General features: G+C 37.9%; 1 protein-coding gene across 3 annotated transcripts in view; it reads right to left on the reverse strand.

Annotated features, from left to right (window-relative positions):
- ANAPC4 (anaphase promoting complex subunit 4) overlaps positions 1-13,549 on the reverse strand; it is a 31,864-nt gene that overhangs the window by 8,031 nt on the left and 10,284 nt on the right. For 2 of the 3 annotated variants that reach the window (XM_006771038.2, XM_015568695.1), the window contains exons 9-20: positions 11,980-12,063; positions 10,764-10,850; positions 10,305-10,369; positions 9,677-9,719; positions 9,478-9,554; positions 7,856-7,956; positions 7,724-7,775; positions 6,539-6,594; positions 3,651-3,697; positions 2,525-2,581; positions 2,103-2,159; positions 73-166 (exon numbers count right to left, since the gene is read on the reverse strand). In XM_006771038.2, coding sequence (XP_006771101.1) covers positions 73-166; positions 2,103-2,159; positions 2,525-2,581; positions 3,651-3,697; positions 6,539-6,594; positions 7,724-7,775; positions 7,856-7,956; positions 9,478-9,554; positions 9,677-9,719; positions 10,305-10,369; positions 10,764-10,850; positions 11,980-12,063 — 820 coding nt within the window. The remainder of the gene's footprint in view (positions 1-72; positions 167-2,102; positions 2,160-2,524; positions 2,582-3,650; positions 3,698-6,538; positions 6,595-7,723; positions 7,776-7,855; positions 7,957-9,477; positions 9,555-9,676; positions 9,720-10,304; positions 10,370-10,763; positions 10,851-11,979; positions 12,064-13,549) is intronic. The other variant, XM_015568694.1, reaches the window with a different exon arrangement.

The raw sequence follows: 13,549 nt of genomic DNA on the forward strand, positions 1-13,549 counted from the left end.
AGAACTGTGAGTGGGTGCACTGGTCTCAAATAATAAACACGCTGGCCAACACCTCCTGGGCCCGTGCACTACCTTTCAGGTGGCTGCTGTTCTGAAGGAAGTCATACCACTGGTTTCCTTCTGTGTTAGGGGGTGACACCAGGTCGTCATCTTCATCCTTCAAGTACTGCGAACACAGAATTTAAAATCAGGCTTCAAACTGTTTACATTTAACATTCTTCTACGTAATAAGTTAGTCTGTTTTACTGCCAAGTCCTCTTGGAAAGTGCCCTGCTGTTATTCTCAGTGAGGTGATCAAGCAACTAAAGAAACTGCTAACGACTAAAGATCAGAATGCTGTAGACGTACAGGCCGTAAATTGAATTTAAATTTTGAGTTCTATTTTCATGAAGCATATTTTAAGCTTATCCATGTAAGTCTATAAATTTGAAAAAAGTATCAACTGTCCATCGACTCTGTGGCAGTAGTTCTCAACCTGTGGCCCACGGACGCTTTCAGGGACTCGTGAGGTTGGTACTGTTCTTACAGTGATGCCACGCTGTTGTGTGCCCTTTCGCTGGAATGACACTTGCATTGATGGTCAAAAGCACAGGTAGGAAAATCCCTGGCATCGTCACCAAGTGTCGAGCAGTAGCACCAAACCTTCCTAGCGGCCACTGTCTTCCTCTTTGCCACACACCCCCAGTTTCACCATCTCTGATGAAGCTATTGAAATTATTGATTTCATTAACGCTCAACCCTGGAGTACAGGTCTCTTTAATGTCCTGTGTGACAGCACCAGGAAGCATCCGTAAGTTACTTCTACTTTTGCACACCAACAGGGAGCGCACTGGACAGCACAGCTGTAACGTAGCCGAGCACTTTTTTGATGTGAATGGAATTCCATTTTTATATGAAAGAATGGCAAAAATAACGACAATTATCCATTCTTGGGTACTTGGCAGATATTTTCTTGAAAATAAAGAAGTGACACTGTCACTTTACGCAAAACAACTTGCCGATATTGGTTGCCAATGATGAGATTTAAACATTTATGCCAAAATTAAAATTCTGAAAACCCTGTATCTTTTGAAAATAAAGAAGTGACACTGTCACTTTACACAAAACAACTTGCCGATATTGGTTGCCAATGCCAAAATTAAAATTCTGAAAACCCTGTATCTGTCACTGTATAATTGACAGCTTCACGGGACTTAAAGATGGATGAGACCGGTGGTGACAGTAATGAAACCCGACTCTGGGATTCTGTATGAAGAAAGGTGTCAGCATATGGAAGATGTGCAGAACTCAGTGAACTGGTATTTTCCTAGTGGCAATACATGACATTACAAAATCACGCCTGGGGGACAGACCCATTCAAAGTGCCAGGCAGGTGAATGGATCTGTAGTGCATTAGAGAACGAAAAGTCCACTGATGCAATTTAGATTCCACATTGTGATTCCACATTGAAACTAACCTTTAATATACCATCACTTGTCAGGATTTGGTGCAGTATCAGAGAATACCCACAATTATCTAAATCGCTACTAACATACTTCTCCCTTTCCAAACACACACCTGTACGAAGCCAGATATTCTTTATATAATTAACCAAAACAACATATCACAGATTAAATGCAGAAGCAGATATGATAATCCAGCTGTCTCCTATTAAGCCAGACATCAGAGACTTGCAGAATTATAAAACAATGCCACTATCTACTAAGTTATATTTTCTAAATGATAGTTGTTTTTCATTGAAATTATTTTTATTAACATGTAATGAAACTGTTATTCTTAATAAGTTATTTTTTAATGAATCAAGAAATATTTTATTCTGTTTCATTTCTAATTCCTAATAATATTTACCATTGACAGGTACACCCCACAAAAAAGCTATTTAGGGTCCTCAATAATTTTAAGAATGTAAAAGGATTCTGAGACCAAAAAGTTTAAAAACTGCTCCTCTTTAGTTATTTCACTAAAAGGGCAGGGCTACTCTATAACTGGCCTTATATTACTTTCCATAAACTCTTGGTAATAAAGACTAACACTGCTAATGTTTTAAAATTAGTTTTTAAAAGTTAAAGAAAAAAAACTAAATTAAATGCAAAGTCCATACCTGACCAACTTTTTCAACATTAAAGTATTTTCCTTTTCGATTATAAAGGTCTGGAGCCTAGAAAGGATAAGTACGGTTTAATTAATAAATCAACTCTCTCTCTCTCTCTCTCTCTCTCACACACACACACACACACACACACAATCTTATATTTAAACCAAAAACTTTGTTAAGAGAGCTGTTAGTGGCAGTTACTCTTTTCTTTCATGGACTGTAAGACACACAATCAAACAAAAGTTCAACTTACAGGCTATATGTGAAATAAATAAACACTGCCATTAATTAGCTCGATATTTTAAAAAGCGTAACTGCTAAGGACCTTCAATTAAACTGGATTGAATTTGACCACTTCTTACCATTACCCAGCTCTATTGCAATTATTAAGAAGAAAAACCAGCATTACAGAAATACCAATTTCCTACCTCATTGAAATGTTCAGTAAGAAATTCAGCAACAAAGGTGATATCTTTTTGAGTCATCTATCAAAAACAAAAAGAAAACAAATCAACATAAAAGAAAGCTTCCCAATAAAGAAATATCATTTAATGATAAATGTGACTCTTTTTACTATCTCCTAAAAGCCGTAAGACAAATAAACAAAGTTCCACTGAGGAAATATCAATAGAAGCCCAGATTACGTAACTCTGAACATATGAAATTCCCGGGTTCTGAGAAGCCTGTAATTAAACCCTTAAGCCCACTTTCCAATCAGAGACGCCAACAGCCAGAGACATTCTCTTGGCCAAGGTTGCTTACCGTGCTAGGCCTGTGCTGGGCCCAGTGCAGTCCCTCCTGTGGGAGTGGGGACGGTAAGCCAGGTAATTCACCTCCACCTGAGCTAAGGGCTGCACTCCCCAGCGCTGTGTGCTTCGCGCTGGCCTCCGCTTCTCACAATGTCCCTTCCTTCACCTCTCCCAGGTCCTTCAGCCCTCAAAAAGCACACATCTAGGTCCCCCAACAACGAACATGTTTTATCTCCCAATATGAAGGTAAGAGTGATGTCTTAGAAGAGCTAACTGTGAACCTTCCTGGATGACAAGTCCAGGCACCCACAGCACAGAAGATCTACTTTGTGTTAAGCTGCAACCCTTACTTACTTATTCCACCGAGACTAATGTTACTGCTCTCTGTTTTTTCAGGCTCAAAATTACCTATTCAGATTGGACAGTTTGGGCAGGGGTGAGGATGAGTGAGCTGCACTTTTGGGAACTTTGACCTAATCTGTAAGATCTTCCTGGAAAGAGACCTCACTGCTATTTTTCACAATCCTGATTGTCGAAAGAAAATAAATATGAATATCTAAGTACCAGATTTCCCAGGAAAATAAAAATGTACTTAAGATTTAAGAATGTTAAATCTCCTAAGATTAGCCATAATAAAGGTATTTTGTGAGATAAAAAACAAAGGCTTACTAAGATTTGCCTCATGTCTACAGCCTGACAGCCTATTAACTAATAACTGTATAATAAGAATACCAAGACAACTAGCAAAGCTGAGCTCCACCAGGGCATAAAGAACACATTAGAGAAATATACTGTTACATACTACCTTATTCAGCTCGGGAATCACATGGTCTTCTGTCATTCTCAACATTGCTGAAAATATAAATTTAAAAACTACCTTTAAAGAAAACTACAAACATAATTTTAATTATAGATGCTTTTCCAAGACTAATGTGTTTCACTGGACCAAATTTTCAATTTTCAACATCCTCTTTTCACCAAGAAAAACTTACTTTCTTCTAAAAACTACAGGAAGGGTAAAAGGGGGTCAAACATGGTGGAGGAAGACTTTATGCTGCCTGTGCTTTGGCAGTATTTGAATGATCTCCTTGTGTTTGGTCAGGAAAAGGCATGTTGGACATGCTTCTGCAAACCTAGATTATTTTAAAACTATTTTTAATACAAACTTCTAAATTATTGGTAAAGCCAGCCATACTCTAGTTCTACGCATTCATTCATTGTCCTTCCCAAAATTATTTATTGAGTGTAGCACAGGTGCTGGGGACACCGCGAATAAAAGAATCCCTGCTTTCGCTAGAGTGACATTTTACACAAGAGCAAGCCGAGGTTACAGAGCTAAGGTGGCAGAGCCAGATTCCCATGAGGCCCCAGTGCCCAAACCAGTGTGCTTCCCCCTGCGTCCTGCTCTAACGAGGCCTGATGGGCAATTCACTGCTCTTCTAATCCCGCTTCTTGTTACCATAGAGACATGCAGTAAGAATGTAAGCTGCCACCCTCGCTGGCTTGGCTCAGTGGATAGAGCATCAGCCTGCTGACCGATGGGTCCCAGCTTCGATTCCGGCCAAGGGCACATGCCTGGGTTGCGGGTTCGATCCCCAGTAGGGGGTGTGCAGGAGGCAGCCGATCAATGATTCTCTCTCATCACTGATGTTTCTATCTCTCTCTCCTTCTCCCTTCCTCTCTGAAATCAATACATTAAATATATTTTTTAAATATGTTTTTTAAAAAAAAGAATGTAAGCTGCCTAAATTACTCCAAAAATTATAATAACAAAGTCCTACTTCCATAAAAGAAAGTTATTTCTAAGTTTTCTGTAATTCATTCTAATTAAAGACTCTGATCAAATAACAGGCTGGCCTGAGAAACACTCTGGCTCCCCATCCTGGTTAGCGTTGGTATGATTTTGAGAAAAATAAAAGAATTATAAATGTCAACATCTGCAGATCACATTATTTTATCAAAAGCAATTACATTAGGCTGACAAGTATGAAGTTTGTCTTCAAATATCAGAATTGAAGGTTTGCGCAGTTGTTAACAAATAGGGGATAAATTCTATTTATAACTAAATTTTGCATATGTTGGAAGAAAATGTATGCTGGATTACTTCAAAGGTTTTAAGAAGAGGTCACAAAAATAACAGTACAAATGGGCCTCAATAAAATATGCACACGCTGTAAAGTGAACATTAAAACTTTCAATATCAATAAGTATGTTAATTACCTACAAATACAAAGATCGTGTGATGATTAAAAAAAAAAAAAGGCCACAAGTGTCCACATTCTATTTAGCTACAGCATCACTGTCCAATGGAAGTGACGACGGAAATGTTCTAGTTTGTGCTGGCCAACACGGCAGCCCCTAACCATGTGGCTTCTGAGCACTTCAGATGTGTCTAGCACAGTGATGGCAAACCTTTTGAGCTCGGCGTGTCAGCATTTTGAAAAACCCTAACTTAACTCTGGTGCCGTGTCACATATAGAAATTTTTTTATATTTGCAACCATAGTAAAACAAAGACTTATATTTTTGATATTTATTTTATATATTTAAATGCCATTTAACAAAGAAAAATCAACCAAAAAAATGAGCTCGCATGTCACCTCTGACATGCGTGTCATAGGTTCGCTATCACTGGTCTAGCATGACGAAGGAACTGAATATAAAATTTTACATAACTTCAACTAATTTAAATAGCTGCATGTGGCTACTGGCTACCATATGGACTACATAGATCTAGAGACGGAAAACCAAAGTATAGAACAGGAGATAAGCTACTCGGGGCACAGGCTGTGTCTTATTTTTCTATTAATTCTAACACCTAACAATGCCTAATACATAACAGGGATTCAAAAAAAATTTTTAATACCTTTTTATTAATTTCACAGAGCAAGGGAGAGGGAGAGAAAGAAACATCAATGATGAGAGAGAATCATTGATTGGCTGCTTCCTACATGCCCCCTACTTGGTGATGGAGCCTGCAACCTGGGCATGTGCCCTGCTGGGAATCGACCATGAACTCATGGCTCATAGATCAATGCTCAACTACTGAGCCATGCTGGCTGGGCTCAAAAATGTTATTTTAACCTAAGGGGTTAAACAAGGTAAAAAAAAAAAAAAGGTTAATTAGCCCTGGCTGGTATTGCTCAGTGGGTCAGAGCATCATCCCATGCATCAAGGGTCACAGATTTGACGCCCAGTCAAGGCACATTCCCAGGTTGTAGGTTTGATCTCCGGTTCAGGTGCATATGGGAGGCAACTGACTGATGATTCTCTCTCACATGGATGTTTCTCGCTTCCTCTCTCTCTCTTTCTCTCTCTCTCTCATTGATGTTTCTCTCTCCCACCTTCCCTCTCTCCTCCCCTTTGTGTCTCTCTCTAAAAATCAATAAAAACATATCCTTGAATAAGGTTTAAAAAAATACATTAAACAAAGGCTAATTATCAGTGAGTGACAGAGATAACCAATGCTACAAGTTACATCTGAGAGGACATGGGGGTGGTTGGATGGATAAAGAAATAAGACTGGCCATGTGATGAAAACAGCTGAAACTGGGTGAAGGGTGAAGGGGGTTCATTTATACTATTCTCTCTACTTTTATAGGTATTTGAAATTTTACTAAAGTAAATATTCTAGATTGATATTGCTGCAGTTTAAAAACAAAAGTGTGAGAATAACAAGAATGCTTTAACTTACCCACATAGAGCCACCGAAAAAATGCTTTGAAGTTTTTCATACTGCTATCTATAACTCTAAAGAGATAAAAATAAATCGAAAATGAAATTATTACATAGGTTCATGTAACATTTTTCACAGTGGCATATAATAATCCTTACTGTCCTGTTATAGCCTATCTGATGACATGTAAGCCTTTAGAACAGATTTTACAAATCACACACACACACCCCTAAAAATAAAATTTCAAAAGAGCAAATCCTGATTCTTTTCAAAAATAAAACAAATAACTCCTATTCTAACTGGTTATAACAGCCTTGCCACAAATGTAATAGTCTCTCCTAGCATTCAGTAAAAGCATGAAATCCTTTTCTAACGTTGCAAATAAAAGAAACAAGAAGAAAAAAATCAGGTTTCAGCATTATTCGTTTAAAAAAAAAATAATGGTCAGAAAGAGAAAACATCAACCCCAACAGAAAATTATTATAAATCTGTACTGTCACCACCTCCAATATCACTGAATATTATTTTTGGAAGTTAATATGTTTGTCTTTACAATAACGAATCATAAGAATTGAATTTCCTCGTGCTTAATACAAATGTACCCCTAAAATGAACAATTAGAAGTGGAAGTCACCTTCATGTTGATGAAACTGTTTCTGAATATATATCATTTAAAAATCTCTTTAAGCTTCCACCTATAAGATAATTACTCTAAGCAAATAATACTGCATGTTTCATTCCTAAACCTCAGAAGAGCTTCCAAGCCTTAAGTTTCATAACAGTGTTGGAGAGGTGGGGCATTACCATTAACCTTTCCGTAACTAGTAAAACCTAGGATCAAAACTCTCCGGCAGCAAAAGGAAAAAAAAGAGAAAAAAAGTTCCTTTGTTAAGGAAAAAAGTTCTCTAACCATCAATACAGTTTAGAAATATGGAGGTAACCTACAGACAAACTAAAAATAGCAGTACTTATAAAGAGCAAAAAGGTCCTGGAGACAGGGCCGGGATAAGGATAGGGGGACAGGACAATACTGCTTTATGTTATGAGACCACTGTGCTATCGGCTGATTTTAATCAAGGCATAATTTTCACAAAAACTTTAAAAATGGTTTTAAGAAAATCACGACAATTTGCCAGGTTCTTATTTGTAAGCGAAAGGGGAAACAGTGTGAGGTCAGTGATGCGAGGTATCCCCAATACTTACTGCAGAAGTTCATTTGCCTTGAGTATGAAAGAGCCCACAGCAGTAATAGCATCTAAAAGGAAATAAATAAATATCATTTGTCAGATAAATAAAGTGTGTTTAATGCACTCTGTTGGAAAATGAAATTACTACCTTCAATACCCGCAGCATCTAATCCAAGAGGTTCATATTTTTGCTTCCACGAAGCCATTCCTTTCAGTTCACTCAGATGGTATAATAAAGACTCTGAGCCACTACAACGGAGCAGAAATAAATTAGCATCACTGCCATCAGCAAGGTGGCAGGCAGTTACTACCTAGCTTGAACGTTCCTGAATATTCAGAAATAAAAACTGGAAGTAACTTAAATTTTTTTTCTAAGAGAAATAATTCTTTCTCAAAATTGTCACTAAAAACTGTAGCAGAATCATCTGGTCATCAACTGCTGAGATGAGAATATGACCAAGATGATTAAATTTTGCAAGAAAATCAAATCCTGTTCCTGGCACTTTTAAGACAGTCATATGATCATCTTGTTCCTTCAAGAGCTCTGTATTTAACATTCAGCAAGCATTTATTAAGCTCCAACTTTATTTAGGACAGGCACTGTGCTAGACTCGGTGGGAACATAATGGCGAAGAAAGCGAAGGGTCCCCGTGGCACCGACAGTCTAATGGGGAAGATGGCGATTGCCACACAATCAGACAGTCCATCATTCCAACCACATAAATGCCTTGAAGGAAATGCGCACGGTGCAGTGTAACAGAAGAAACTAATCTAACCTGGGGGATAAGAGTGGGCCTCTCTGAACAAGTGATAGTTGAGCTAAAGTGCCAAGTGAAGAGCAGGCTGAGAATGTTCCAGAAAGTGATGCATGAAAGCATTAGGGAGGAGATAAAAACGTCAAGTTTGAGGCCATCAGTGTGGGTGCAGCAGAGGCAGGTGTGCGAAGGCCATGCGAAGGCCTTGGGAATGAGAAGGCACTGGGAGTTTTTAAGCAGGAGTAACATGATCAGGCCCATGTTCCTTGAACGTTTACCTTGCTTGAACATTCCTAAATATTCAGACCCACCACGGGGAATACGTTTGAGGGGCACAGTGCAGACTGGTGAAGACCAGTCCAAAGGGTACTTGCAGGGATCCAAGGGAAAGGTGATGAAGGATTAGGGGACTCAGCATAAAGGGATTTATCAAAATTTAAGTCAAACACTGAGCGCGTGCATCAGCCTGTCCACTGATTCGCTGAGAGGCTGTGGAGAGCAGCAGCAGGGACTCGGAGATCAGGGAGAAAGTCCAGCTCTGACACTTGGTAACGCTGGACCAGCCATGACCATTCTGGTCATGAAATAAGAAGCATTTGTTTCTTCTTATGTAAAACGAGGGTAATCTAATCAACACCTTTCCAAGGTATTAAATGCCAAAGTACATAACATGCTGTGTAAACTTAAAAATGATACACAAACATACTTTAATTCACTGCTCAAAAAGGGGTAAATGCCCTATTCAAAATATGCTTCATTGTTGGGTGAGGAAACAGCCCAGCCAGGGCCTAGCCCGTGAAAAGATGTTGGAAAACAAGTTCATAAAGCAGAATTACAGGACTGATTTCTTTTATCTTGGGTATTCCAAGACTCGCCTCAAATACCAATGCAGTAATTTTCACTAGAAAAGGCTCAAAAAAAGAATGACAGATGATGATGAGAAAGAAGATAGAAAGAAGACCAACACCCAGTACATGCAAATACAATACCAAAAAATTCTACAAAACCTTCATACCTCTGTAAGTGACTTATAACCAATTTTTGTATACTGGAATATGAGGACTCTATAGACTGGCCAAGCTTTTTCAAGCCCTAATTAAGAGAAGAAAATATATTTAATATGCAAGCAAGATACGATATGCCATTCTAAAAAAAAAAAAATTAAGACTGTGTTCATAGCCACTGAAACACTAGGACACTTTAACCACACACACCTTCACTGTTAACTGGTTCATTAAGAGGGTCTGAAGTTCAGCACTACAATGAAAAAGAAAGTGTTTTTAAGTCTTACACCTTTTAAATTTAAAATAATGAACAAGATTTTTAAACAAAAAGAAACAGCCCAGCAACAATCAAGCGTCTGTTGTACTGGTAAAAGGAAACAATAAAGTCAGCGTATGTGAGGAGGTACTCTATGCTAAAGTGGCATTTCAACGCAGTGAGGAGAACGTATAATATTCATACGTATAACCAAATAAATCACATCTGCGACATGTAAATGAAATAAAAGATAAACCATAAAAAGATGCAGAAGAAAACACACATCAATCTTTGAATACTCATCAGATGCGAAAAGTCTTTTTAAGAATAATGCTAAGGCAAAACTATCAAAGAAAAAAACTAATTTAGCTATATAAAAATTATTAAATTTTTATACACATACAAAATGATCACATTTACATAAAAATGTACATGTCCACAGAAAAGCCTAGGAAAAGATATATACTACCTTTTGTCTTGTGTGCCAGAATTTTAAAATATTTTTACAATGAATATTTTTTGAAATAAAAAAGTACTTTAAAAAGGAAGAAAAAGCAGAAGTACCAAACATGAGTTTATTACCTAGCTTTCCCCCACAACAGCAAGTGCATGAATTCATCTTGCACTGATGTGGTTGTGTTCTTTTCCTAAACGAAGTGGATAAAATAATACATAGGTTTTAAATTATAAGCATATTGATTCAAAACTACAGGCACATGACTCCCTTCCTTTTCCTTAACCTTCCCTCAAATGGACTGTGTACCTGTCAGTTACTGGGAAACAGCCAATCAGCTCTTCCACCAGCTGTCCTTATTCCCCAAGCCCCACCCGCCCCACTTCACCATCCTGTCCCCACCTAAGCTATGCCAATGGGAAGACAGTCCTTTCTCTCTGAGAAAACAGCCTGAGGTTAAACCAAGACATCTGAAAGAAAACCTGATCTTAGCCTTTTTCAAATCAGACCGATCTTTCTCATGCACCTTGTAACATGAATAAGGACATCAAGCATTCTTCACTGTGTAGGAGGCACAGGCACATTACCTGCACAAACTTGGTGAGACGAGAATCCATCTGCATCAGTATTTCTTCCCAGGCTTCACACATACATGTTAGTGACAAATTTACATACTATTAACAAAAAGAAGGAAACATCAATATGGTAAGAAGTATTTAACTCAATATGCTAACTAAATAACGTGTGCTTCTTACTGTCCATTGTCTCAAGGAAATCCAGAATTTACTTTCAATCACTTTTAACTCAGTTAAGCCAGAGAAAAAGACTGTAGCTAACATTTGGTAATCACTTCACTATCCAACATTCCTAAATTAAGTTTTTATATGATAAAACAAATGTCCTCCAGCTTTTGACATGTATGTCTTACAGACACAAACTGTCAAAATGCTGGTTTGGTCAGCTATTCAATGTTCAAATAGGATCTTTAAAAAGATTTTGATCTCCCGAAATCTTTGACATCAAGTCAATTAGTGAGTGTGGGAGACTGAAAAAAAAAAAAGGAAAAAAAAAAAGGCTACAATTCCACGTAGCTCCTCTATCCAGACAGAGTGGATGTCTCTAGCCCTTAAATCTGGCCTTGTACCTTGCTGTGACCAACACAAAGCAGAAGTGACACTGTGGGTCCGAGGCCTTAAAAGGCTTTGTACACCTCCTCTTGCATTCTTGACACCCCTGCCTCTGCCACTATTTCATGGACAAGCCTGGCTAGCCCGCTGTGAGATGAGAAGGTGAAGCACAGACAAACCATCACAGCTCAGAGACACCTAGATCAGCCAGCTGACTACCCAATGCAAGACCAAGCCCAGCCGAAATGAGCTGAACCTGGTCCTGATCAACAGAACCTCCCATCTGAGCCCAGACCGAACTGTCAACTGAGACACCAACCTACAGAATCAGGGGCTATTTATTAAGTACCAAAGCTAACTGATAAGGTGACTGTTTTCCATAATACTTTCTTTACAATAAAACTTTAAAAATTCCAAGATATTATTTTATTTCTGGGAATATTTAAAACGATTTAAACTACTTTTCTCTCTTTTTTTTGGAGAAATAGAGATGGATGGGAGATTTTCTATTACATTTCTTTTTCTTGCTTTAATGGATATTGTAAGATTATCTATCAGACTAGATACCTGTAGTACAGATAGTTAGCTTTACAAAATTATATTTTCAAGTTTGTTATTTATAGAACATTAGAAACTTATAATAAATAGTCACATAAAACAAGCTATAAATAAATACCTGCAAAAGAGCTGAAATGTGAGTAAACTTTCTGGCCATCCGAGTTACTTCAGGTAAGAAAGAGTACAACAGATTGGTTTCAAGCTGCAAAATCAAAATAATAAAGTGAGTCACAATTAGATGCACTTATTTAAAATTTTTTTTTTAAAAACCTTTTAAGTATTTTTTAATTACAGCTGACATTCAATATTACATTGGTTTCAGATATATAGCATAGTGGTTACATATTTATTTATTTATTTAAATATATTTGTATTGATTTTGGAAAGAAAGGGAGAGGGAGAGAGAAATAGAAATAATGACGAGAGAATCATTGATCGGCTGCCTCCTGCACAACCCCTACTGGAGATTGAGCAAACAACCCTGGCATGTGCCCTTGACCGAAATCAAACCCGGGACCCTTCAGTCTGAAGCCAATGCTCTATCCACTGAGCCAAACCAGCTAGGGCTGTTTACATATTTACATAACTTACGAAGTAATTACCCCAATAAGTCTAGTACCCACCTGACATCATGCGGAGTTACCACAATGATTGACTATATTCACTATGTTGTACTTTACATCCCCATGACTATTTTTGATGGCCAATTTGTACTTCTTAATCCCTTTACCTTCTTCATACTTACTTCTTTTAAAAAAGATAAATCAGTCCTTCCCTGGTACAAGCTTCCAGTTACAAAAATACATAAATCATGAGGACTTAATGCATACCATGTTGACTACAATCAATAACATTGTAGTGCAAGAGAGTAAACCTTAAAAAAATCTCATTACAAAAAAAATACATATATATTTGTATAACTTTGTATATATAATGGATGATAACCAGACTTATTGTGATCATTTCGCAGTGTGCATAAATACCAAATTATTATGTTGTATGCCTGAAACTAATGTTATATGCCAATTATACCTCATGTAAAAAAAACTTTTTATAAAATAAAGCAGGCCTTAGCTGGTTTGGCTCAGTGGATAGAGCATCGGCCTGTGGACTGAAAGGTCCCAGGTTCAATTCCGGTCAAGGGCCTGTACCTTGGTTGCGGGCACATCCCCAATGGGGGGAGTGCAGGAGGCAGCTAATCGATGTTTCTCTCTCATCTATGTTTCTAACTCTCTATCCCTCTCCCTTCCTCTCTCTAAAAAATCAATAAAATATATTTTAAAAAAATAAAAAAAATAAATAAAGCAGTACCTCCCAGTTCAAAAAACAAAATCCTATAATTCAGAAGAGTCAAGATCTAACTCTGTATCATCAGAAAGACTATGTCAGAATTCTCCTTTTGAGCCCCAAAATTTTAAGAGTATCAGAAAAAAACCGTAGAATTTCCTTTGTTTATAAATGTTTTTATTAATTTTAAAGTGACAGGGGGAGGGGGAGAGAGAGAAACATCAATTGGCTGCCTCCTGCACACCCCTTACTGGGGATCGAGCCCGCAACCTGGGCATGTGCCCCTAATGGGAATCATACCAGGAACTAAACCAGTGGCCTCAGTGCATGGGATGCTGCTCAACCAACTGAGCCACAGCAGCCGGGGCAAAGTTTAGGATTTTCTACTCTGCCGTGTTTAA

Source organism: Myotis davidii, unplaced genomic scaffold, assembly GCF_000327345.1.
Source record: "Myotis davidii unplaced genomic scaffold, ASM32734v1 scaffold743, whole genome shotgun sequence".
Lineage (NCBI taxonomy): Eukaryota > Metazoa > Chordata > Mammalia > Chiroptera > Vespertilionidae > Myotis > Myotis davidii.